The sequence below is a fragment of the Narcine bancroftii genome, chromosome 11, assembly GCF_036971445.1.
Source record: "Narcine bancroftii isolate sNarBan1 chromosome 11, sNarBan1.hap1, whole genome shotgun sequence".
NCBI lineage: Eukaryota > Metazoa > Chordata > Chondrichthyes > Torpediniformes > Narcinidae > Narcine > Narcine bancroftii.
In genome coordinates, this window is record NC_091479.1 from 101,973,232 (window position 1) to 102,001,109 (window position 27,878).

At 42.2% G+C, this 27,878-nt stretch overlaps 2 protein-coding genes across 6 annotated transcripts in view; both read right to left on the reverse strand.

The window, feature by feature from the left end:
- The window catches only part of caps2 (calcyphosine 2), a 29,679-nt gene extending 26,761 nt beyond the window's left edge, over positions 1–2,918 (reverse strand). For 2 of the 5 annotated variants that reach the window (XM_069904314.1, XM_069904311.1), the window contains exons 1-2: positions 2,791–2,910; positions 575–621 (exon numbers count right to left, since the gene is read on the reverse strand). In XM_069904314.1, coding sequence (XP_069760415.1) covers positions 575–621; positions 2,791–2,880 — 137 coding nt within the window. In that variant the 5' untranslated portion in view covers positions 2,881–2,910. Of the gene's footprint in view, positions 1–574; positions 622–2,501; positions 2,588–2,790 lie in introns of those variants that run through there. The other 3 variants (XM_069904313.1, XM_069904312.1, XM_069904315.1) reach the window with 3 other exon arrangements.
- A 1,859-nt stretch (positions 2,919–4,777) lies between these two features.
- LOC138746243 (protein RIC-3) lies at positions 4,778–27,450 on the reverse strand. Its single transcript, XM_069904319.1, has 6 exons — positions 27,240–27,450; positions 20,390–20,589; positions 17,976–18,048; positions 14,675–14,765; positions 10,650–10,747; positions 4,778–10,328 (listed from the first exon to the last, which is right to left on the reverse strand). Exons 1-6 carry the CDS (start codon positions 27,376–27,378, stop codon positions 10,051–10,053), a joined length of 879 nt encoding a protein of 292 aa, XP_069760420.1. The 5' UTR covers positions 27,379–27,450; the 3' UTR covers positions 4,778–10,050.
- Positions 27,451–27,878: the final 428 nt, after the last annotated feature.

A 27,878-nucleotide genomic window follows, 5' to 3' on the forward strand; every position in this document is an offset into this window, starting at 1 on the left:
AAAATATTAAATACGGGGTTTTACTCTTACATGCATATTTTGTTACAAAAATGTTCTTAATATTAAGAAATACATGTATGTAACAATATTTATTAATGTATTTTTCAACTGCTACATACCGTATATAAGGGTGTAATAGTCGAATTCTGTGGACCTATTCTTAGGGTAAAATTTAGGGGTCAAATTACCTGCGTTGTTTGGGGCATCAGGAGCTCGGATGGTCAGCGCATCAGGAGATGGCGGCTGGTGCTTTGGGAGCTCCAGAGAGTAGGCAGCCGGGGCCTGGGTGAGAGATGCCAGCTGGGGTGTCAGGAACTCCGGATGGGTGGGTGGTTGGGGCAGCCAGGGCAAAAATAGGAGGGTCAACTTTTACACACATGTATGGTATACATACCAAATATTTTCAATCACAAGCCACACTCACTAAAACTACCACTGTGAGCACCAGCTCGTTAAAATCCTGTCTTAGTCACACATTATGCATCAAATGTCTGTCTAGGTGAGTGAGGATCTTTTGCTAAAACACACAGCTGAAAAGATAAACCCTTGACAAATTAACTTTATAGGTACTTACTCATCAGGGCGTGGACCATGAACTGCACTGGAACATATCCTCCAACCCTGTTTCGCAAAAGATAAGTACAAAGCTAATTATTCAGAAGTGGTCATGACAAAATGAGTAAATATAAATAAAACTGTAACAATGATATAAACTGGCAGCTACCAATATAAAGTTGCCTAAGAAAATGATAAGAAGATTAGGAGGGTATTAAGGTAACAAAAAAAATGATCAGCTTGTGTAACAGATCAGTAGTTAGCTGCACGGGCAGACTGAGTGAGACCAACTGCAAATACCTCATCTTCTGTCTGGCCGCCTTCTAACCAGATGGCATTAACATAGACTTCTCTGGTTTTTGATAACCAAACCCCCCCCCCTCCATTTCCCCATCCCAGCATTCCCCCCCTCCCCACCTCATCTTCTTTCCTCTAGCTCTCTCTCTTTCACAGAGCTAAATATCAGTTTATCATTTTTTACCTATCTGCTTATCATATCCAATTAACACCTTTTGTCTGTTGGTCTGTACTCCTCCCCCTCCCATTCTTCCCCCAGCCTTTAATTCAGATGGCTGTCTTTTTTCACATATCATGAGGAAAGAATCAGGCCCAAATTATCAGTAATATATCTTTATCTCCAATGGATAATGCCAGATCAGCTGAATTTTTCCAGCATTTCTGAGTTTTGAATGCATGAAAATTAGACTAGCTTGGATGGCATTCTATGGCGCTAAGCTCACAGCTGGAACTATCCATTGAAATGAATGGATTCACAGTTTACTGAAACTGATATAGATTCAGTAGGAAGATTCCCCAGTAAGGCAATTCCAAAGGTGCAGGAAGAAATCAGCCACTAAAGAGCAATGCGCAGGGTCGTCCTTCGCATATCGTCCAAACTTTGTGACCCTTACAGAGACAAAACCTTTGCAATTTAATGCAGAACTAAAAGCATTTCCAAGCAGATTCCAGCCCAAAATTTTCTATGCTCGCATCAAACATTCAAATGAATCAGGGTTCTATTTATACCTGAAGAATTGATTCCTAATCCTAGAATATTGACAATCATCATAAAGAAAATTGTAGTTCAATGTCACAATGCTCCAATTTCTAATCAAACATTATAAATTATGGCTATTGATCTATTGAGGACAATTTGTTTAGGTCTGATTTTTCAATCATAACCCTCTGTCATATTAAGGACCTACCTTCCTTTCAACATCTCACATTAAATCTGGGCTCTTGCCTTCATTGACGCTGCCTGACTCGTTGAGTTCCTCCAGCATTTTGTGTTTCTCCAGTTTTCCAGCATCTGCTGTCTCGTTTGCCTTATTTGGAGAGGATCGTCTGACTGGGAGGAAGCATCAAACACCTTCGAGAGGAGTGAAACACAAATGTCTGCGGACTCTGTGATTGTCACAGAGGAACTCAGCAGGTCTCGCAGCATCCGTGGGAGGTAAACCACCCAGGCCCGTGCCCTCTTCACACTGCAACCATCAGGAAGGAGGTAGAGGAGGCTGAAGGGGAACACCCAATGGTACAAAAACAGCTTCTTCCCCTCCGTCACCACATTTCTGAAGAGACAATGAATCTCAGTTTTTTTTCTCTCCTTTTCAGTATGTAATTTATAGGAATTTTGCACCTATAAATACTGCCAGAAAATATCAAATGTTGTGACACACATTCAAAACAATATATTCTGATTCCAATTCTACATTTCAGGCCTGAGCCCTTCTTCAAGGTGACTTCCTGGAGCTCTCTGCTCAAGGCTGTTTGGATGTTCTCCCCTCTCAATGATCTCCTACGGACACCGCAAGAGCAGCTGGGTTCCTCTAGCATTTCTGAGTTTTTACTACAATCACAGCGTCTGCAGACTTTTGTGGCCGAAATGGTCTGTGTCTAAACTTTGTTTGAAGTAATCCTGTCCCCAATTTTCCTTTGAGTGTTACCTGAGCAGATTTCCCCTGGGCTCCATTCCTTGATGCTGTTCCAATGCCTTTTACTTCAAGATCCATTTCATCCGGTCAATTCTGTAAAAGTAAACACCCCCCACCCACCCACACTACCCACACCACCCCCCCCCCCCCACACAAAAATTCAGCAGAAATCCTTCCCCCAGTGAGATGCAAGAGGGAGGGGATCAGTGCCCCGGCGGCAGGGACCCGCTGGACCAACCTGGGCCGCGCTGACCTGCACAGGTGGTCCGATGACGTCACCGACGCACCGCCTGCCCCTCACCTGGCGGCTTCTCCCAGGTCCGTCTCGGGCATTGCCATGACGACCCGCCTTCGCGTCCAGCCTCTGGGCATCCGGGCCCCATTGGCACATGCGCAGTCCTGCACCTGCTGCCCTTGCTTGTCCGGCTCCCTCTTCGTTCTGCTGCTTGATCCACTGAGTTAACCCAGCCCTCTGCCTGCTCACCTCCTCCCTCCTTCTCTGTGCATTGCCTTGCACTCGATCAGCCACGCGGGCTGAAGCTATTTCGAGACACAAGTTGCATTTTCAATGTACTTTGCCTTTCATAAAGTTCCAAGAGGTTTTACCACCTTTTGCACACAACAAATCTCGCATCCGATGAATGCAAATGATGAATAAGACAATGAACAAGGCAAAGGAAGCCCAGCCCAACTCGTCAAAGCAATAGGGCAGCGATTTGCTTCAACATCTCATCCGAAATGTAACCTTTGCAACAGTCAGCAGTAAATGCAATGGAACGTTGCACTGAAGCAAATTCTGTGTAATATTACACTGTTTTTATTACATGATAATAAAGAAATCTTCATCGACCACTGGATTCCTCACATCCTGCTATATCAACCATAGGAACAGCCCACTCTATCCACAGTTCTACTCTATCTTTAAACTCTGCAATTTATCCACTTTTTTTGCTTTTGCTTTCAGCATGTTGGGGGGGGGGGGCTGAGGAGGAGGGAAGTGCATTCAAGATTACATTATAACCATATAACCATTTACGGTGCGGAAACAGGCCATGTTGGCCTTTCGAGTCCGCACCGGTTCACTGATTTTGTGCACCCTCTTCAGGCATTGGTCCCGGTTAATAATCCTTTGAAACCCAAATATGAAGTGGAAAACTCCACTTTAATAAGTGGATGGGATGAGCACCACACACATTAAAACAAAATATTCTGTAACTAGATTGTGGACTTCCTAACGGAAAGACCAGTGTGTCGAGCACCATCACACCGAGCACTGGCGTAACTCGGCCGTGTGTTCAGCCCTCTCCTGTTCACATTACTGACCCACGACCGCATCCCCAGATTCACTTCCAACAGTATCATTTTTTGGAGATAGCACAATGGTAGTCGGCCTCCTCAATAACAATTATGAGTTGCACTACAGAGGTGGAAAATCTTGTGAAATGGTGCAAAAGTATCAACCTGAGACTCAATGTGGACAAGATGAAGGAGACTTCATCATAGACTTCAGGAGGACCAGGAATGACCACCTTCCATTAAACATCAACAACTCTGTAGCAGAGAGAATGGAGAGGACCAAGTTCCTTGGAGTTCACTGAACTAGTGACCTATCATGGACACATATCTTCTCATCTGTCAGGAAGGTGTAACTGTGATTGCACTTCGTGAGAAGACTGAAGCGGGCAAGGCTCCTGGCCACCTTTATTATGTCAACCTTCTACAGGAGCTCTATCAAGAGTGTCCTGGCTGGCCGCATCACCACCGTGGGATACTGTTGCTGCAGAGAAATGGATGGGAGGTCAATCCACAGGACCCTAAGAGTGGCAGAGAGGACACTGGAGTATTCCTCTCCCTCATTGATGTGATCTACCAGGATCGTTGTCTAAAGAGGACACACAAAATCATTGAGGACCCTTTCCAACCTGCACACAGCATCTTTCAGCTGCTCCCGTCAGAGAAGAGATACAGGAGGATCAGAGCCAGCACCACCAGGCTGAGGAACAGCTTCTTCCACAGGGAGTGAGAACAGAACTGCTCTCACTAACCCTCCGTGACTCTCATACTCATGAAACAATATCCATTTATTTATTTGTACATATGAATACTTGTCCTGCATATATATTGTTTGTCTGTATGTATGCGGTTGTGTGTCCACGTTTTCCACCAAGAGCTGGAGAATGCTGTTTCATCAGGTTGTACTTGTAAAATCAGATGACAATAAATTTGACCTGACCTGCGGGAAGCGCAACATTATTAACTTATCCACTCTCTTTTCTGATTACCCGCAGTACAACTCCAATCCTTTTATTAAATTGTTTAAGCCATTACAATGATATACTTTCACAAAGCATACAGCAGTACCCAGGTTACAGAAGGGTTCCTTTAGTGAGAACTGTTAGCTGATTTCTGTGCACAAAAATAGATACATCCCTCTTCTCTATTAATCTATATCGTACACTTCCTATAATTATTTTATTTCTTTGAATGACCACCCTAATACTACCCAATAATAATGAAAACCATGAAACATTTTCGTTATTACAGTAAAATCCCTGGAATAGAAGCAACCACCAAAAAAAATTGCCAAAAATATATAGGTTAAAAATATGGAAGTTTAAAATTGGCACACTTCGCTGTTAGTTCACCAATTATAGGTCATCTCAAGCAACCGGAATATTCACTTCTCCAGCATCTACCAATCCCTATAGGTATCAGAGGTTTTACTGTATTAGCTTGAATAATGCTTTAAAATGTGGGAGAATTATGTTAAGTCATACTTCTGCAAGTCACATCATTCATGAACCCAGAGAGCCTCATCCTGACAGGTTCAAATTTTGAACTAGTTGAGATTCTTGTTTGCTATAATTAATATATTTAAAGGATGTGCTAAACACACGATTTACTCGACAGCAACAAATAAAAATGACAACAGGAAGGCAACAGAATAAAGTACAAAATTCAAAACCAAGTATTACAAGAATACGTGATGGCATGCCAAATAACAATGCAAAATTAAAATTGTGCCCCTTTCACATACAAATGATTGCTAACTTTAAATGGCAATATTTTCCCTAGAGACTATGTAAATTTATACGTGCATTAAAACATTTGAACTGCCTATATAAACATATCAGGTAGTTATTTCCACACATCAGCTGCGGTATTCTTCTGCTGCTATGCAAAATCCTTAATGCAAAGAAACCAGATAGTTAACATCTGCTCAATAATTAAACTGGGGAAAATAAATCACCTGTGGAAAAATACAAGGCATAAGCATTGTTATTTCATGAAATGTCATCTTTGAGTGATAAAGGATAATTCACAATGCAGGAGGAAATCGCACTGGGATAAACTCACCCACAGGAATTTATCCAAGGCAAAACCGTTCACTTCAGAGTCAAAACCTCAGCTTATGTGTCAAGATACAGGAGTCTGTGCTACTGCAGAGGCTGCAGGAGTGCTGGAGACAAATCCACGGACAGCCAAGTGATTCACTTTCGCTTCTCTTTCTCTCGTACTCTAATGGAACATTGGACTGAAGCAAATTCTGTGTAATATTGCACTGTTTTTATTACATGATAATAAAGAAATCTTGAATTTCTATGATTGACCACAGGTCAATCACTAATAGCAACTCTTTGCTTTACGGCAGGCAGAAGGCAATTTCAAGTAATATTACATGTTCTGTACTATTATGAGATAGTAATTGATCAGGCACTGGACAATTAAGATAAAGAACAGGATGTATTAACATTAGTACTGCAGTTGAAAGGGTCATCATCAAACTTGTCGGTTGATCTCAAGAAAGTACAATCAGCTCTAATTGATTATCTAGTAAAGGTTGGTAAAGAACAACATCAGCCTTTTGCCATCTTGGAGCTCTGTGAGGAGCATAGTTTAAAATTATTTTACTTTCAAATCAAACACAATCTGCTGGAGGAACCAAATGTTGATCATTCTTTTTCTCCCACTGATGCTGCTTGACACCCTGAGTTGTTCCAGCAGATTCTGTTTGGCTTCAGATAATAGCATCTGCAGTCTCCTGTGTGTAACCAAGTTGATTCCTGGCAGGAGAGGGACGCGCTGTCAAGAGAGGCTAGACAGTTATGGCCTGTACTTGGAGTCTAGAAAACTGAGGGCTGAAGTTATTCAAACGTGCAGGAACCTAAAATATCTTGACAAAGTAGATGTTGAGATGTTTTCACGAGTGAGAGAGCTGTGATCAAGAGGATGAGCTGCAAAATTAGGAAAGGTAATTTAAAACAGAGGTGTTGTAGAAGTTTCTCTCAGAAGGTGGAGAATGTCTGCCTGATCATTTTAATATTCAAGGTGGAGGTAGATAAATATTTGAAAGATCAAAGAACTGAGGGTTACGGGAAATTAACAAAGGACCAGCCATGATCATATTGAATGTTAGCAATATGAAGTTATCCCCTTTGGAAGGAAAAAAATGGAAGATCAGAATATTATTTAAATAGCAATGCAGCATGCTGACGTGCAGAAGGTCTTGGGAGTGCTTGTGCGTGAATCGCAAAAGTTGGTTTGAAGGTGCAGCAGGCTATCAAGAAGGCAAATGGAATGTTGGCCTTCACTGCTAGAAGGTTGAATTTAAGAGCAGGGAGGTTATGCTGTAACTGTACAAGGTACTGGTGAGACTGCATCTGGAGAACTGCATGCAGTTCTGGTCTCCTTTCTTGAGGAAGGATATACAGGACTTGGAGGTGGTGCAAAGGAGGTTCACTAGGTTGCTTCTGGGATGAAAGGGTTGGCATATGAGGAGAGTTTGAGTTGTCTGAGACTGAACTCACTGGAATTCAGAAGAATGAAAAAGGATCTTATAGAAACTTTAACATTATAAAAAGCATAACGAAGGGAAACCCTCAACAATTCATTAAGTTGTTATAGCCTCAAGATCCAGGGTAGTAGATTTAGGGCAGAAATGAGAAGGAATTGCTTTTCCCAGAGGGTAGTGAAGCAGTGGAGGTGACTTCAGTAAATATATTTTAGACAAGGTTGGATAGATTTTTACATGGTAAGGGAATTCAGGGATATGGGGAGAAGGCAGGTAGGTGGAGGTGAGCTGATCATCAGATCAGCTATGATCTCAATGAATGGCAGTGCAGGCTCTACAGGCTGGATGGTCGACTCCTGCTCCTATTTCTTATGTTCATATGAATGGTAGGACAGACGAAGGGCTGAATGGCCTACTGCTGCTGTGTTCTGCCAATTATTTTTTACACTTAATAAGGGTTTCTCCCTTTACTTCTCTTTCAGGTAATGAGCTCTAAACCTCTCCATTCTTTGGGATATTATAGAACCATATAACAATTACAGTACAGAAACAGGCCACACCGGCCCTTCTAGTCCGCACCAATTTAAGTGAAATTCCACTAGTTCCACTTACCTGGTCTCTGCCCATAACCCTCCAATCCCCTCACATCCATGTACTCATCCAATCTCCTCTTAAATGACAAAATTGACCCTGCTGCAACCATCTCTTCCGGAAGGTCATTCCACTCAGCCACCACTCTCTGAGTGAAGAAGCTACCTCTTTACTTCTAAAGTTCTGCCCCCTAACCCTTAACTGTAACCCCCTCATTCCAATCTCTCCTACCCTCAAGGGGAATAGCCTATTCACATCTACTCTATTTATTCCCCTCATAATTTTATATACCTCTATCAAACCCTCCCTCAACCTTCTACGTTCCAATGAATAAAGACCCAGTCTACTCAATCTTTCTCCATATACTAGATACTGTAATTCAGGCAACATGTTAGTAAATCTCTGCACCCTCTCTACCTTTTTGATAACCTTCCTATAATTTGGAGACCAGAACTGCACACGATATTCCAAACTTGGCCTCACCAATGCCTTGAACAGTCTCAACATCACCTCCCAGCTCCTATATTCTATGCTATGATTTATAAAGGCCAGCTTACCAAAAGCCTTCTTCACCACCCTATCTACATGAGAATCCACCTTCAAAGAACGATGAACCATTATTCCAAGATCTCTGTTCTTCTGCATTCCTCAATGCCCTCCCCTTCACTCCATACATCCTATTTTCATTATTCTTCCCAAATGAAGCACTTCACACATCTACATTAAACTCCATCTGCCACCTTTCAGCCCACTCTTCTAAGCCATCCAAATCCTTCCGCAGTCCACGAAAACCCTCCTCACTATCCACAACTCCCCCTATTTTTGTACTGTCCGCATATTTACTCACCCATCATCCAAATCATTAATGTAAATTATACAAACAACAAAGGACCCATCACCGATCCCTGAGGCACACTGTTCATCACTGGCCTCCATCCTGACAGACAGTTGTCCACCATGACTCTCTGGTGCCTATCTTCTAGCCACTGTTGAACCCATCTGACTATCTCAACATTAATCCCAAGTGCCTCAACCTTCCTCACCAATCTTCCATGTGGAACCTTATTGAAAGCCTTACAGAAATCCAAATAGACTACATCTACTGCTCTACTTTCATCAACCTGTCTAGTCCCTTCCTCAAAAAATTCAAGAATATTTGTCAAACATGACCTTCCCCTCACAAACCCATGTTGGGTATCCCTGCCCCTCTAGATACTTATATCATCCCTAAGAATACTTTCCATTAGTTTACCCACCACCAACAAACTTACTGGCCGATAATTGCTGGGCCTACACCTGGAGCCCTTTTCAAACAGAGGAACTACGTTTGCAACATGCCAATCCCGTGGCACCACACCTTCCTCCAGTGACTGTTGAAAAATCACAGTCAGAGCCCCCGCTATTTCCTCCCTGACTTCCCTTAAGGTCCTGTGGAAAATCCCATCGGGATCTGGAGACCTATCCACCTTTATATACTTCAGAAGTTCGAACACCCTCTCTTTCCTAATCCCTATCTTTTCCATAATGACCCCTTTTGCCTCACTTATCCTACACAAATCCATATTCTTTTCCCTAGTGAATATCGACGAGAAGAATTCATTCAATATCTCCCCCATCTCATTTGGCTCCTCACATATTCATCCGCTCCGATTAGCCAGTGGACCAATTCTATCTTTCACTCTCCTTTTCCTATTCGCTGTAGCCACCTTCTTTTCACTTTCCTAATTTCCTTCTTAAGCTTCTTTCCACAATCTATGCATCTCTCAAGCATCTTGTCCATACCTTGCTTTCACCAACAACATTTCTAATGCCCTAATTCTTGACGACTCACTATCAGCTCATTTTCACTCCTTGGATTCTATCCTACAATTAATAACAAATTCTAAAATTATGTACATAATAATTAAATAGATGCTCAATTGACAAAGAACTTGGATTGACTAAACAATAAAATAGTAGATATTTTCATTCATTTATAAACCTATAAAACAATATCCTTGATCAAGGAAATAATGATGCCAGCTAAAACAAACCTGTATGGTATGTTAAGTTTTGTGCCTAATGCAGATGAACATTTCCGTTACCTGAGTGTTCCTAGTAATACATCAACCACACGACAAACTAAAATGAACCAATAAGATGGAAGAGAACCCCTCAACAATTCAGATGACAACTCATTCATTTGTTGCGTCTTCTCAACTCCATACTCCCGTGAGTTTCTGGCAAATCCACCAGATATTCAACATCCTCTTCCTCCTCAGAATCCTCTGTAGAGGCGCTGTCCACAGACTCTGTCTCATCAAGAAATGATGCAAACACTCTGCTATGTTTTGAAGCATTATCCTCCAATGAATCTTCCTCACTATCAGGAAAAGCTTGATCTTCAATCTCCTGAGTCTTTTTCTCAGCCTCCTCGATATACCCTTTGAAATCCTGAGCAATAGAATGTAGTTCACCTAATGTGGCGAGAAAATATCTCCTATGACAATTCGAAACAGAAATGTACGTTATTTAACACTGCAAAACTACCATATCATTAGACAGAACTATCACAGCTCTTTCCAAAGGAAAGATTAACATAATAAAGTAAATTTCTAAAGCTACTTATATTATTTTTTTTAAAAATCAGGAGAATAATGAAATTAAGTGCAATACTGAGCAAAAAGTACTAAAGATGAAATTAGCTTGTTCAAAAAAGGGGATTAAACGAGTTAGGGGCTGCAAATTCTACCACAGTTAAAATTCTCAAAACTTTATATTTACACCAACAATTTTACCATCAATATCAGGTGCCTGCCTCTTTTTTATCAGTTTTCTTATTTCGTGAAGCTGTGTCATGATTTCATTCTTCTGCCCAGAAGCAACAGCGTTGACACTGCAGTGAATGTAAAGCAATCAATAAAATAAAACTTCCCTTTACTGCACCCAACATCAATTACTGCAACACCACAGAAAGGAATGCCTGCCACTTTTATTTCTTGCATGAAGGTGACTGTGAATATTATCTATCTTTTATATTAATTACCCTTTTTAAATTAATTTAATGTATACTGTTGCAGTTTATTTTTAAAAAGTACCTATTTGGCTGGAGAAGAAAGAATATTGGTGCATAGGTACAGTGTGCAATGTATAAGACAATAAACTCATTGCTACTAAAGCTCGAGTTATAATGGTACTGCCATGCTCCTCCACGACCAAACCATAACAAAGGTCACCAAAAATACCGTATATACTTTTACACTGGTCATATGAAAACACATGATTTACTACCCCAAAAAAAGGGGTGGGGTCAACTATTACATTGTATCAACAGTTATACGAGTAAATACGGTAACATGAATGAGGCTGTGGTACCTATCTACTAATGTCTAAAGCTGTGCTAAACTTGGCAGGAAATCAAAATAGGACTGGAAACTTGAGAGGTAAATGCATTTTCAATGACATACAACCCATCTGGACCTCTGTACTTCATTTTATAAGTATGGAGTGGCATTCCATTAAAATTTATTGTTCGGGGTTTTTATTGCTTTAACTTTTACTGTCCAGCTCTTATTTTTCTCTCAACATTCTTTTACCCAATCTTTAGTTTGTTTCTTGTATGCATTAATTTACATCATTTGATTTAAATTTAAAATTAGACATAGAGAACAGCAACAGGCCCTTCTGGCCCACGAGCCCATGCCGGCCATTACATCCAATTAACCTATAACCCTGGTATGTTTCCAATGGTGGAAGGAAACCGGAGCCCCCAGGGAAAATCCACGCGAACGTGGGGAGAACGTACAAACTCCTTACAGACAGCGTGGGATTTGAACCCCGGTCCCGATCGCTGGCACGGTAACAATGTTACACTAACCGCTACATTAATCACATACACGACTTCATCTATGCACTGTATGTGTGAATTATCCACTAAAGAGCCTTACTGTCACTATTCCTCTTCAGTGAGGTCTCAGAAGACTGGAGAATAACTGATGTTGTTCTTTTTCTTAATACAGGCAACAAGGAAAATCCAGCAGATTTAGGCTTTACACCAATAATAGGGAAAGAGGATAAAGTAGTAAAGAAGGCATAATGGCTTGTTTGGCTTCATGAGTCAGGGCAGGATGTAAAAAAGTGAACAAGCCATGTTGCAGATGTATAAAACTATAGTTTGGTCACATTAGGATTATTGTGTGCAGTTCTGGTCAGCAGACAACAAGCATGATGTAGAGGTTTTGGAGGGTGCAAGAGTTGTCTTCATTGGAGCATACAGGAGAGGTTGATCAAACTTTAATGGTCTTCTCTGGAGTATTTGCAGTAGAGGGACAACCTGAAAGATGTCTATAAAATTATGAGAATCGAAAAGTCTTTTTCCAGTGTTGAAATGTCCAATCCACGGTTCAAGCTGAGAGGGGGAAAGTTTAAAAGAGATGTGCAAGGCAAGGGTTTTTTTTGCACAGAGACTGGTAGGTATCTAGAACTCTGCCAGGGAAGGTGGTAGAAGCAGATTAAAATAACATTTTAGTCACACACATGAACAGGCAGGGAACTGAGGAATATGGACCATGTGCAGAGAGGTGGGATTGGTTACATTGCCAGCACAGGTTGGTGCAGGTATGCTGGGCCAAAGAGGCTTATCTGTGTTGTCACATTTAATCTATGTTTAATCACTGTGAGATCTGACAGATGGATTGTGAAGTCTCTTCTGTTCCTAAACTGGCATTTGTTTCCATTACTGAATTTAGTGCAGTTTTTTGTTTTTTTTTTTAAATCGACTGCCTCACTCTGTTCTTGCCTAAATGGATTTTTTCTTCTTTGCTCTCAAACTGAAAATAAACAACTGGACAACCCTTCCCCTCCCCACCCCCATTTTAATCACACTCCAATTACTGAAACATTCCACTTAGAGAATGATGCAAAATCTGCACCTTTTTACAGTCGAATTCTAGAAATCTGGATAGCAGAAATCCAGACTACCCGCGAATTCGGACTTTTCTAAAACTCTCAAAAGTTTTACATTTATTGGGCTTTTGTGTGTGGGCATATGTAAGTGCCACAGATGCACAGCTGCAACAAGCAACCATGCCCTATCGCAAAGAAATTCATTTGTATTCTGTATTTTTCTTTCACAATGTTCACTTTTAAACATAATTTAAGGCATTACATGTGCTTTTTTTTGTAATAAAAATGTTATGGTTACATTTTTGTCCAGTGTTGACTTTATTTTTCTATAAAACTGCTCATTTTGATAAATGAAGCATGCTGTATTTTCTACTGAATAAACTATCAACATTTCCAGATACCTGTTCATCTCTTTATTCCTCCTTAAATTTGAATTTTAAAAATACCGTCAAAGAATCCGAAAAATCTGGACTGACTCAATCCCCGAGCAGTCTGGATTTTAGGACCTTTACAGTACCACTAATGTGTTGAAGGCTCCTTGTGGGTGGGATAGCAGTGGGGAATGTGAAAACCATGTAGAAATAGGAAAAGTTGGAAAATATCATCGAAGGCAATATCAAGGAAGTATGAGGGCAAGAACATTCAGGTGCAAGTCCACTTGTAATGGCATTTTAACCCATTAACATGGCCAAACAATTTCTTTATCCAAGAACAGGAGAAACAAGAAAATTTTGAACAGCAAAACTTCAGTGGTTGGATTTCTTGCCGCAAATTAAACAGAATGTAGATGAGAAAAAGCCACACAATTTAAATAGAACAGAGTAAGTGTTTAGGGAAGATATAAATAAGATTGAAAGAATGCAGAGAAAATTTACTAGGATGTTGCCTGCACTTCAGGGACTGAGTAAACAGGGAAAGGTCAAACAGGTTAGGACTTTATTCCCTGGAGCATAGAAGAATGAGGGGAGGTTTGATGGTGTTATACAAAATTATGAGGGGTATAGTTAGAGGAAATGCAAGAAAGCCTTTTTTCCACTGAGGTTAGGAGAAATATAAACCAGCAGACACAGGATAAGGGTGAAAGGGGAAAAGTTTAGGTGGAACATTAGGGGGAACTTCATCTCACAGAGAATAGTGGGAGTGTGGAATGAGTTGCCAGCTGAAGTAGTGAATACGGGCTCAATTTTTAACTTTTAAAAAAAGTTTGGACAGGTACTTGGATGGGAGGGGTATGGAGGGCTATGCACTGGGTGCAGGTCAATGGGACTAGGTAGAATAATAGTTTGGCACAGATTCGAAGGGCCTGTTTTCTGTGCTATAATCCACAAAAGAGGCCAATGGAATTTAACAAGAGCAGCAAGATGAGCAAGTGCATCCTAGTGAAGGATTAAGGTTGCAGAATACAGTTTAGGATAAAGGTAAACAAAATGCTGGGGTTAACTGCAAAGAACCTCAGCGGGTCACGCAGCATCTATAGGAAATAAAAGGCATTTGATGTTTTGGGCCTTAAAATGTCAACTGCCTTTTATTTTCCATGGATGCTGTGTGACCCGCTGAGTTTCTCGAGCACTTTTGCTTACTAAAACTTAGGCTGAGATGGAATTTCTCCACAGAGCTCCGAAGAGAGAAGAGCATTGCAGACGTAGAACTAGGCACATAAGGCGGATAGCTCCATTTAGGCACAGTGGTGGTGATTCTGTAGCACAAGGAGAGGGGGATCTCTAGAAGATTGAGGTAAGAATGGAAAGAAGGATCTATTTCAGTTCCCTCAAAGAGATGACTCCTAAGTGAATAACCATCTGTAGCAAGGTCACTGAGCAGCAAAAGGAGTGATTGGCTAACCAAAAAGGAAGGCTATCAAGATCAAAATAACACTTTGTACAAGGAACTCAAAATTAAGGTAAAACAAGTCACTTACCAGCTGGTGAGTGGGTCTAACTCCTTTACTAATGAGTCCAGCATTCTCTCAGTTTGTGCCAAACGTACCTCCAGCTCAGAAAGCTGATTTTCTGGTACAAAAGAAGTTCCTAATTACCTAGAGTGCTCCAACACCAAGTATTATTTTGTAAGTATATTAAAACCTCCAGTATCCGGCACCTACTGGGATTGGTAGATGCCGGATATGTGAATTTTCCAGTTGCTTAAGACTCACTCTTACAATGCCTAACTAATACACAAGCATTAAGATTAAACACTTTAAAAGACAAAGACAGTCCAAAATGTAAAGTGTAAATCAGTATTGTAGTCATTAAACTCTAAAAGGGGCAGCGCTGTTAGCTCAGTGGTTAGTGCAAAGTTGTTACAGCACCAGCGACCAAGATCCGGGTTTAGATCCCACGCTGTCTGCAAAGAGTTTGTACTCTCTCCCTGTGTCTGCGTGGATTTCCTCTGGCTTCCTCCCACCCTTCAAAAATGTACCAGGGGTTGTTGGTAAATTGGGTGTAATTGGGCGGCCCAGGCTCACGGCCCAAAAGGGCCTGTTACCATGATTTATGTCTAAAATTTAAAAAAAAAATTAAGTTCACTTTAATTTGGTAATTCTCATAATTTAAAATCAACTAATTCTCATAATTTAAAATTTAAATTCACCTCCAATCGCTGGCGGTGTAACAGCATTGCGCCAACCGCTATATTAACCATGCCATCGTCATAATTAAGGACCCCCCCCCCTAAGTTTACGGATAATGACTTACCAATATATTTATTAAGATACCAGTAAAGATAAAGACTCTTCCTAAGCAGGGAGCAAGCCTCTTACTCAGACTTTTACTTAGCAGGCAGCGAATAGTGAGTGGCATCAACCAGCTCTTCATCCTGGGTGATGCAATTTTATTCAAACACAGCTTTATTCAAACAGCTGCTATGAGCAAAGCACAACCAAGGCCCTCCACTGGATAAATATTTGCTCCCATCTTCACCAAAGATTTATGTGTTATTTCAGAGAACATTTACAATTTTAAACTTTTATTTGCATTTTTACATATTCTTATTTATTTAAATTATTTTTCCCTCCAAATATTTTTGCCGGTTGCTTGAATTCTGGATAACAGGGATTTTATCGTACCACTTTCAGCTCTATTGGAAGCAATCTCACGTTACGTTAGGTCAAGAATTGGTGCTCTATTCCAAAGAATTATGCATCATTTGAATTAATGTTTTGGTGCAGTACTAAAAGATTTACAATCCTCTTCCCCAAAGTCTTCATTCTTGGGATACATATTCACTAGAATAGATACCATGCATTATCCATCCCAATTAACTGGGATCTACAGGGTAGGAAACCACAGCAATGAATCAGCGTTGGGCTAGGCAGACACAAAGGCTTTTCACAAGGCTATAGTCCGCTGATGACGAACTCCTAGGAACCAGGTATCGGGAGTGGGTAATGAAACTTAATAATATAAAAGAGGGAGTGGGATTCATGAGGGTGTGTTGATGGTGATCAAGGCTCCTGAAGAGCCTTAGGTCCTGACAGGTTCCCAATCATTTCCAGTGTTCGGAACCAGAACTGAGGAGGGTGCCTCAAGATTGAGTTCACTGCTGAACAGGACAGAAGGCCTTGGGGCTATGGAAGTGGTGAGGGAGGGGAGCAGGATGTATCTGAACGGACTCTCTTTTGCTTCTCTTTCATGTCCTGATCAAGTCACTGGACTAGTAACAACTCTGTGTGCCTTTATAAGGCAAACCACAGAAAATAGATTTAGAGTATTTTGAGTACATGACAATAAGTTTTGATCTTAAAGGTGGTAAGAAGCTTTTGATTTGAACAGTGACAGCCCCAATTGAACATGCACCTGTGGGACGAGGAATCCAGTAGATTATCCCCTTTGCAATAACTACTGATCGTGTCAAGAGTGTACATACAGAATTCTATATGCATAATTTATGTATTCATTCACTGCAGCAACTCACCAAGTTATTCTAGACAGTACCTTTCAAATCCACTGTCGCTAGGAGGCAAAAGTATGAGGGTTTTTTCAGCTGCTCCCATCGGGGAAGAGATCCAGGAGGATCAGAGCCAGCACCACCAGGCTGGGGAACAACTTCTTCCCACGGGCAGTGAGAATGCTGAATGACCCAAGGAACCGCTCACACTGACCCTCCGAGACTCTCATATTCATAAAACAATATATACTTATTTACTTGCGTATATGAATACTTGTCCTGCATATGAATTGTTTGTCTGTATGTGTGTTATGTCTGGTTGTGTGTTTGCACGTTTTGCACTGAGGACTGGAGAACAGTTTTGTCAGGTTATACTTCTACAATCAGATAATAAACTTGACACCACTCAAAATAATGGAACCCCCTCCTTAACAGCATTGTGGGTATACTCAGATCTCAAGACTTTAGTTAGACCCCAGGTGGAAATATTGTGTTCAGTTCTAGTCACCTCTCGATGTGGATGCTATAGAGGTAGTGCAGAGATTTTCAAGGATGTTACCTGGATAAGAGAGCACGCCTTATGAAGGTAGGTTGACCGAACTTGATCTTTTCTCCTTGGAGCGATGAGGATGAGGGATGTATATAAGATGAAGGGGCATTTTTCCCCCAGAGCTGAAATGGCTAACATGAGGGGGCATAGTATTAAGGTGCTTGGGAGTAAGCACAGGGGTGAATATAAGATATGTGTTTTTCACAGAGTGTCGGAACACAGAATGTGGTAGAGGCAAGCACAATAGAATCTTTTAACTCTTTGGATTCCCGCCATTTTTAATCTTTCATAAAGCCAGTCTCAGAAAACCAGGATGGGGAGAATATGCGCTTATTGGTAGTCCCTGAAAACCAAGGCACAGAGTCTAAAGGCTTAAAAGACGTCTAGCATTGGAAATGAGAAAAATGGAGGGTTATGTCAGAGGGGAATTCTTGGCAGTTAATAAAGCAGGTTATTAGGTTGGCACAACACCGTGGGCCAAAGGTCCTGTCCTGTTGTATGGATAATGGGCTTCAAAAGCAATCATTTATATTCCAGCCTATATTCCTGCTTCTACAGTGCTGTTAGGTGGGACGCTCCAGGATTTTATTCCAATGACAATATGAAAATGAGAAACAGATCCATGTGTGTGACTTGGAGAATTTGGCTGGTGACCCCATAGGTAGGTACCTGTGTAGCTGCAGTTACAATTTATCGTAACCATTCCAAATTTGATTAACGTATGGGCTATTTAGCTGCTAAGCACCGTAGAAATATCTAGATTCATTATTTTAAAAGCTTGTACCTGTATTTTTCTTTTTATCTTCAACCTGTTTCTTTTTCTCATTGCTTAATTTTTCCTTTTCTTTGAACTGTACCTGAAAGAGCAGGGTAAAAAATATTACAAATAGTGGTAGATAGTCACTCCAAAAATAGTCCTTAAAGAAACAAAGAAATAGATTGTGGATTTTCAGAAGCTTTCTAGATTCTAATGTTTGTAAAAATGTGGATAATAAAAAGATAAAATCACAATTCCTAACTAACTGCTCAGTGCAATTCTCTTTTAAATGAGATCTCAAGCAAAGGCTTACACACACCATTCAAAGGAACTGATGCACTCTCTAAAGAGATATCACTTGGTGGTAGTTTGGACAACAGCAAGTTGCCTTTATAAACAAATCGCTTCCAAAATTTTATGATGTGGAATAAAAATTCACGCATGGAATTTATGTGAAAAATAAGCACAAAATGTCTGCAGAGAACAGAACGAGTTTACCAAAGTTAGTGATGGTAAGTTAGTCATTCACAGCAGGAGGCTGCTTAAGGAATTTGCTTTGGAATCTGACACAGCAACTTCTTCAATGAATACTTGGACAGTGATCCAAGATCCATTTGATTAAAACAAACATTTGTCTTCTGCCTACAATACAATCTGATTTCCCTTGAGTATCATTATCGTTGAGAGAAAAACTTTCCATAGGAACACATCTCCATATATACTCGTGTAATCGTTGAGTTTTTTTGGGGTTAATTTTTCGGGTCAAATTTGGAGGGGGGGGGGGTTGACATTTACACAGGTAATACTTTTCACCACAGGAAGTACCTGCGTCATTTCAAAGCATCATGAACTCAGATGGCTGGGACAGGGTGGTAAGTCCAAGTTCGGGGCATCAGGAGCTCCAGTAAGTGGGTGGCCGAGGCAAGGATCCATGGTTAGGGTGTCGGGAGCTCCAGGTTTTTTTTGGGGGGGAGGATTGGGGTGCCGAAGCAAGGATCTGCGGTCAGGGCCTTGGGAGCTCCAGGTAGCTGAGGTGAGGATCCGCAGTCGGGGCGTCGGGAGCTCAGACGGCCAGGCAGTTTTGGGCCCAAAAAAAAGGAGTCCACTTTTACACGGTATTAACGATTATATTACTATATTCAGTATATCATGAGATTTAATGGAAAAAAGGGGTTCAGGTTACAGAGAGAAAAAAAAAAATCACTTTGTGGACTGTTTTCTAGGATCACAACTCCTTCGTAATGCAGAACACCGGATTTCTCAACTGACATTGCAAGGAAATTATTAACTGAACATTCGCTTAATTATTATTTGCAAAACCCATACCAATCTAAATATATCCAGACTTCGATAGTTAATTATTACACACAGAAAGTCTGAAGGTGTACAAACTGCTCTGCCAACAGTGGGTCATTCCATCTTTTGACATTGAGGATTGCTTTACTTTCCATGCCCAACACAAGGAAATAAATCGTATTTATTCAAGAGAAAAATCGGTGCATTAAAATTATACCAAGAGATAATAATGATTTAAAGTATTTATATCTAATTCCATCAATAACGAAAGAAATTCTGATTGATACAACATGTATTTTTACTCCACAATAGGTTGGTATTGTGCTATTACTGGACCAGTTACTTCAAGAGGTTTTGATCACCAGACCACAGAACACAAGAGGAACTTTAATTTTGCCTTCAAGGGAATTTGAACTCAGGCACTTAAAACTAAAGTTAAGCAAAAATGTCTGGTGTAAAAACAGAAGCTGACAATTTTTCTTTGAAAAAGGGGAACTGCAGACTTTGATGTAGATGTTAACAGTCACACAATTAATTACATGGTAGCCTAATGCCTTTGAAAGTGGTGAAGTGACCACCCTCCCTCCGCTGCATTCATCCTCAACAAGCACACCAACAAGTCACCCAGGACAGTGAAATACTGTCCCAGCAAGACAAATCAGGAATGCATGCAAAAATGCAGAAATACTCGAGGAATTCAACCAGCCCCACAGTGTAAAGATGTATTACTGATGTTTCGGGCCTGAGCTCTTCTTCAAGATATTCAGTGCCAGGCAAAGTCAAGGTCAAGGTAGAAATAAAAATGCACTGAGAAATTTTAAGTTAATGCAATTCAATAATTCTGCACAAAGAAAGTGCTATCAGTTAGTGGCAAAGCCAGCAGAATGTTGTAACAATCAGTTTCCTGTGTGGTTTCGACGTTTCATAGGGAAGAAATCTGGTGTTTCTAATTGTTCTGGCCAAATGTGCAGCCGATTTTGAAATGCCCTCTCAAATGGCCTTGCGAACTCTCAGGACAAAGGCATTAAAGCTGCAGTCAAAAGATACTAACCCTGCCAAAAATAGCATCTCATGAATAAAAACAAGACGCTGGCAAATTTGATGTCAAAGGTATGGAATCTTAAGTAGATTAGTTATGCACTTACTTGCATGAGTTTGTAAACAACATATACACCTATTCCTATTGCATAAAGTGGCAGTAACTGGAAAATCAATCCCTTGCTTCTGCCTTGAGTCATTTCAGTATTTGTCTCTTGATTTCTCATCTGCTGCATCCTGGTGTTAGCTTGTCCTTTGGGACCATTTGATTCAGAGTTTGTATGCAATGGTTGGCTTCTTCCAGAGGCTGCAACATCAATCAAATGAAGGGAATTTTTTTTAAAAAGCCAACCACCACTACCCAACATTCCATACATTTTATTTTACTTATTCAGATAGGCCATTTCAGCCCATGCCACCCAATTTACACCCATTTACTAGTGGGAGAAAACCGGAGCCCCCCCCCCCGGAGGAAACCCACATAGACCCGGGGAGAACGTACAAAATCCTCATAGATAGCGCCAGATTCAAACCCAGGCCCCCCCCATCGCTGGCGTTGCGCTAACCGCTACGCCAATCGTGCTGTCCATTGACTGACACCAAACGCTGAACAAGCCAAACTCAGTGAGCAATAACTATAAAACACAAATAAGAAAATGTTCGTTGAACAATTGACTCTCTTAAATAGGCTTTTAAAACTTTATTGCAAGATACAATGTTAATCAAAAGATTTATAAAAAATATGTATATTAAACTGCAAGAAAAGGAGAATGAGGAAACAAATGGTAAAACTAAACAAAAATGGGAACAAGATTTAAATATAAAGATAAAAAAGGAAACATGGGAGAAGTTATGCTCTGGAACGATGAGAAATACAATAAATACGAGGCTGCGTATGATACAATATAATTGGTTACACAGACTATACATTACACCGCAAAAGTTAAATAAATGGGACCCAACAGTATCTGATAGATGTTTTCGATGTAAAAAAGAAAGGGGAACAACAATTCATGCAATCTGGACATGTGAGAGAGTAGAAAAATTTTGGGATGATCTCAATCAGATATTAAATAAAATAACAGAAAACAATATACCAAAGAATCCAGAGATCTTTCTCCTAAGTAACATAAAAAATAAAGAATTTGGAATTGACTTGGAAGATGCACAAAAAAGATTTGTCAAGATAGCCCTAGCCGTAGCAAAAAAATGTATTATGTCAACCTGGAAAATGGAAGAAAATTTGAAAATACAACAATGGTATATAGAAATGAATAAATGTATTCCATTAGAAAAAATAACATATAGTTTAAGAAATAATATTGAAATATTCGAACAAGTATGGGAGCCTTACATTAAATACAATAGCGAAAACCTACCGGGAACAAACATTACCTAAGTTGATGGAAGGAGAAGAAAAGAAAAGAATGGACTCAGTAGAATTTCTGGTGTATTTTTGTTGAATGACAACATTGTCTAACTGAATTAATGCAACCTAGATTGTATACCTAAAATGGATGAGAGGGGGGGGGTGGGGGGGTGGCTTGGGAGGAGGGAGGGGGGAGGGAGAAAAAGTCACTGTAAATGTGTGGAAAAGAAAAAGTGTATATCATGGCTATTGTGATTTATGGTGTGAAAAATAAAAAATTAAAAAAAAAAAAAATAAAACTTTATTGCAAACAGTTTCAAAAACTGAGACCATTGAGATCAATTAGGTGTTAAAAATTAGGGTAAACTCAAAAGGCTGGTGAGTTGGTAAGTTTCAAATTATGACCTAGAGAAAGAGGGATTAGAGAATAATATGTTGTGCAGCAGGTCTCTTTTCGCATAGAATGTGAAAGCAGAGCTGATAGTAAAATCCATACTGCATTGAAAAAGTACACAAAAATTTTAATGAGAAAACTTTTCAAACATTTTGGGTACAGTGCAGAAAAATGCAATAAAGAAGACAGCATTTTCCAGAGAAAATCCACAGCTTCAATAGCTCCACTGGAAATGGCAATGATTGTGAAATCAGAAGATCCAGGCAAATGCCCGAGTAAAACCTGGACCCATTCAAATCAGAGGTTCTCATACCAAAACTAAGAGCGTAACACTCAGATCATATCACATCTATGAAGCTACACCTTCGTAGTTGGTGCATTATCAAAATTAAGCATGCAGAGAAAGGTGTGCAGATCACCAACTCAGTGGTCTGCCCGAAACTTTTTGGTCTTTCAGTACACGGAGATATCGGAGAGGGAATGGTGCCCACTGGCACATTCCAGACTACAGAAGTACGTGCTGAGGGATGCACTGAGGCTTTACGCAGCCAACTCGAAGGTGCTGTGGGAAAGGATCACCGTCTGGACCAATCATTTTCAACAGGCACTCTACGCGCCCCCCCTCCACTCCCCCAGGGGCCACAACACAATTAAGTAAAAGCCTTGTTTTCTTTTCACCTCACGTTATATAATTTTTTTTGTAGTCAGAATGAAAGTTCGGAATTAACCAAAACTTGATTGCTTCACAGGGAAGAGGCCCATAAACTTTTGAGTAGAGGCCCAAACAAAGGTTGAGAATGGCTAGTCTAGAGCAGCCATTCTCAAACTCTCTATTGCTTCCTTAGGTCTGATCCCCCTTCCCTGTGAAGCAGTCTAGTTTAGTTGTTTTTTTTCCTGTACTTCATAAAAAGTATTTTATTATTTTAGTCTGTTCCCCTCCCTGCAACTCCTTAAATGTGCTGTGAATTCCCCCTCACTCCCCAGGAGCCCTATTGGTTTCATGTCCTTCCGTCGCCAGGCATTGAGGGCTGAGACTGAGGGGAAACCCCTCAAACAATACAGGGGGAGTAATGAAAAGGAGTCATAGTGTTGGCAATGGTGTAATTAGAGAACGTCAACGTACCTTGATGGAATGTATAGATATGGCACTAAGGATGTGAAAAGACCGCACTGTTTTCATTTTTTGCAAGCAATTTAATTTGAATAATGTCTATTTTTGGAAAGAAACATTTATTAGCATAAGTTGCCTTGAGTCACAGTGCAGACTGCAGAAGTGACAAAGGACGACATTTAGAAGATAGGTCAGGAACCCTCCTCCACGGACACACTTGATATATAGGATGGCTTACCGTCTCCTTTTTTTCTAAATTTAAAGGCATAATCTAACAGAGCCCCACATTCCTACCCACCCAATTATAACAGTTGGATTAGATTTAAACAAATTTCCTTTGCATGCAACTTGCTGACCTTAGGACTCCCGGCAGACCGTGACCAGCCCGTGTTTGGTAAATGCAGGTCAAACAGTGTACTTTATAACAGCAGAGCTGACGATTAGTGTAGTTTCAGTGTAAATGAGTGTTTGATGGTAGCAGTGGAATTGTACCAAAGTACAAGAAAGCTCATTGAAAATAAATGTATTTGGATAAACACCTCTCTCACCAAACACTGCTACTTCAACTTTAGCTGGAGGAAATGAAGCCTAAATAAAAAGCACCTTTGGTACGGAAAAGGAGCTAACTGGTAGAAAGAGGACGAAGTAATGAAGCCACAAAAAGAAAGCAAGATTTAAGTGAAGGGAACCCAGAAACGAAATTATGGATCTGTAAACCATACAAATTTTTTTTTGGGCTCTGTCAAATAATAGAATGTAGACTGTGGAAACATTACTGACTAAAGCATTACAAATGCTTCAGACCAATGCTGGAGAAACTCAGCAGGTCAAAGAGTGTAGTTTATAGAGCAAAGATAAAGATACAGAACCAACGTTTCAGGCTTGAGTCCTTCATCAAGGTATGGAAGAATGTCAACAGGCGTCCGAACAAAACAGTGAGGGGTGGGAAGTGACGGGAGAAGAGCACGGTGCTAAAGGCAGGTAACAGGTGATTATCCTTTGCTGGTGTGCCCTCCCTCCCTTATCCATCTATTACCTCCTACCTTTGGGACGGTGCTCCTCCCCCCACCATCTTGTTTGGGCACCTGCCAACATTTTTCAACACCTTGAGCCCAAAACCCTGGTTCTGTATCTTTATCTTTGCTACGTAAAGGACACTGTTTGACCTGCTGAGTTTCTTCCTGCATCGTGTTCTTACTTCATCCACATTGTCTGCAGACTTTTGTGCTTTACTCTCAACACTAAAACCCATTTTATTCAGCCCACATACCACCACCTGTGTTCAGGCGGACCCCGACTAACGATGTGGTTCCATGAACTCGCATCATCGCAAGTCGAAACAATACCAACATCCCCGCTCCTGCCGCTCTGTGAAGTACCCGAGTACATGTTCTGACTCTAAGAATCACACAAATATAAATTAATGTCTATTAACCAAAAATTTTATATGCAAATTGTCTTGAGAATATGTTAATTCTGGCCTATGATTGGCTTACCATTTTCTCCCCTCTCACTCCTGCTGGGAGCGAGAAGCTCGGATGCTGACCATCATAACTTTGAAATAGCGCAAGTCAGGGTCTATCTGTATTCACTGAGGGTCGTTTACAGTGACCAGTGAGCCTACCAACCTGCACTGCTTTGGAATGTGGGAGGGCACCAAGTGACCACAGGAAAACATGTGAACTCCAAAAAGATAGCCCTGGAAGTCAAGGTTATGGAGCTGTGAGGCAATAACTCAGCAGGTTATTGACCATATATTCAGAAAGGTGGTGATTCGAGTATCAACCTCTGACCATTTCCACTCCTCCCTTTCTCCCTTCTTAACAATCACTCTCTCGTACCAATAGGCCCTTTCAGGTGGACCAAACGTAAAGGTGAAGATTATATCCCCTTACGCCTAAATACTTTCCTGTCTGAAGGTGCAAGTGCCTCCGAGGTTCCGATTCCAAACCTCCTCGGGGAGGGATAATCGGTGGTACACTGCGCTCTGCCGACTCACCTGAATGTACCACTGCACTAAGCTGCTGTTTCAGGGGCAGACTAATGGCTCCATCAGACCACAACCCAACTCCCACTGCCTGACAGCCCCCTGCTACACTACAGGGGCTGCCGGGACAGGGGTGGCCACCGGGGGCAGGGGTGGCCACCGGGGCCCATTGGATAGGGGCGGCTGGTGCAGGATATGACAGCCCGGCTGGCCATTCCAGCACCTCACTGGGCGCTTCGGTCTTCAGGGCCGCTCTCTTCCGCTCAAAAGGTAGCATAGGAATGGCTGTCTTCCCTACCTAAAATCCACCACACAGCTGGAACAGTTTTGGGAAACACAGAGCGGTTCCGCCTGCATGGGGCATTATGGGTAGGGAAGACACCCATTGCTATGCTACATATTTATGATGGTTGGCACTGCGGCACCAGTTGCCCCATCTCCATCTGATCCGAAAGGCGCTATAAGGAACCTCTGGATATGAAAAGGCTGGAGCAGCCTTTTAAGACTGCTGTCTGAAAGATAAATTCTTAGTTTTCCATCTGCTCCTGCAGCTGGCCTCAAGGCTGAGGCCTGACATGAAATGGCCTAAAATGTCCAGATTGTACCTGAAACATTTCCACCTGAAAGGTGCTCCCTTAGACCTCCATCTTTTAGTTTCCCCCCACTTTATTTCAAAGTTAACCCATCTCTTAATTCAGATTTGTTCTCATCCATCCTCTAATCACACTCTCCATGTCCTTCTCTGACCCTCATCATCCACAAGGCTAGTGGTCTATCGACCGTCAACCCATATGGTGTGGGTACCCTGCCTATCAATATCCATCGCAGAACCTATGCCCAGTCCCATGTCTCACCTGGTGTCTCTCCCCAACATGGAATCTGCCCATCTCATCCTCCGCACACACTTGGGTATCCTGCATCCCAATTCAAAAAGCTCCCTTGACCAGATCTCCATTCCATCCCCCACTCCTCTCTCTTGCATGCTCCTCCTTCCACCCCTCCCTCAACTCCTCCCCTCCCTCCCCTTCTACATTTCCCTCCTCCCACTACACCCCTCCTTCCCACCTCCCCTCTCCACCCCCTCTCTCCCCTTCTACTTTTCCTTTCTCCCACTACCCCTCCCTCCTTCCCATCTCCCCTGTCCTTCCCTCCCTCCTCCCCTTCTACTTCCTCCTCCTCCTTCTACCTCCACCCCTCCCCTCTCCTTCTACCCTTTCCTCCTACCCCTCCCTCCCCCTTCTTCTACCTCCACCCCTCCCCTACCTTTTCCTCCTACCGCTCCCCTCTCCTTCTTCCTTTTCCTCTACCCCTCCCTCCTCCTTTAACCTCCCCTCTCCTTCTACCTTTTCCTCCTACCCCTCCCTCCCCTTCTACCTTTTCCTCCTACCCCTCCCTCCCCCTCCACCCCTCCCCTCTCCTTCTACCTTTTCCTCCTACCCCTCCCTCCTCCTCTACCTCCACCCCTCCCCTTCTACCTTTTCCTCCTACCCCTCCCTCCCCCTCCTTCTACCTCCACCCCTCCCCCTCCTACCTTTTCCTCCTACCCCTCCCCTCTCCTTCTACCTTTTCCTCCTACCCCTCCCCTCTCCTTCTACCTTTTCCTCCTACCCCTCCCCTCTCCTTCTACCTTTTCCTCCTACCCCTCCCCTCTCCTTCTACCTTTTCCTCCTACCCCTCCCCTCTCCTTCTACCTTTTCCTCCTACCCCTCCCCTCTCCTTCTACCTTTTCCTCCTACCCCTCCCCTCTCCTTCTACCTTTTCCTCCTACCCCTCCCCTCTCCTTCTACCTTTTCCTCCTACCCCTCCCTCCCCCTCCTTCTACCTCCACCCCTCCCCCTCCTACCTTTTCCTCCTACCCCTCCCCTCTCCTTCTACCTTTTCCTCCTACCCCTTCCTCCTCCTCCTTCTACCTCCACCCCTCCCCTCTCCTTCTACCTTTTCCTCCTACCCCTCCCTCCCCCTCCTTCTACCTCCACCCCTCCTCCCTCCTTCTACCTTTTCCTCCTACCCCCTCCCTTCCCTCCTCCTCCATCCACGCTCCTCCTATCACACTGATCTCCCCTCCTCTTCTTGTTTCCCCCAAACCCACCCACTACCTGGGCGCCAGGGAGCCCCATCCGCCGCCGGCGGCGCCGCCTCCTTCCCTCTGCCCGACGGGAACAGCATCCTCGGGACGACCACAAGCGCACAGAGGAAGACGCACACGGCCAGGACCATCGGCTGCGGCCCGGTCATAGCAGCGACCCGGCCCCGGCCCCGCAGTCCGGGCAGCGCCCCGTTCGCCTACGGAAAGCGAGACGCCGCGGCCGCACCCACAGAGTCGATACGCGATCGCGTTTTACAGCTGGTTGCAGTCTGGGTGGAGAAATCCTGGGGCTGCTTTGGGAACGTTTTCAGATCACTGCTGCAGGAAATCAAATGAAATAATTTGGATGCATCCTCAAAAGCAGAGCACAATGTTCCGATTTTCATGCTGTAATAACTATTTCAGATTTTAAGATTCCTTTATTGGCATGTAATAAAACAGATGTAATATTACAGGAAGTCGAATTTCTGCTGGAAGGCAAAGATTTGCCCTCAGTGGCAATGACCTGATGCACCTTACAGTCAGAGAAAGAGAAGCAAAAGAGTCACCGAATGTCCATGGATTCGCCTCCAGCGCTGCCGCACGGACTCCTGTTCTAACCGTTGGCCGCCCGAGCTCTAAATCCGAACCTCTGACATGATCAGGAATC

Excerpts from the sequence above, each read along its gene's own strand:
- LOC138746243 (XM_069904319.1), bottom strand. The coding sequence starts at position 27,378 with ATGACCGGGCCGCAGCCGATGGTCCTGGCCGTGTGCGTCTTCCTCTGT. Across the intron at positions 18,049-20,389 it reads TTGTTTACAAACTCATGCAA|GTACAGTTCAAAGAAAAGGA; the intron begins GTAAGTGCATAA and ends CTGCTCTTTCAG. Across the intron at positions 14,766-17,975 it reads AGATAAAAAGAAAAATACAG|AAAATCAGCTTTCTGAGCTG; the intron begins GTACAAGCTTTT and ends CTTTTGTACCAG.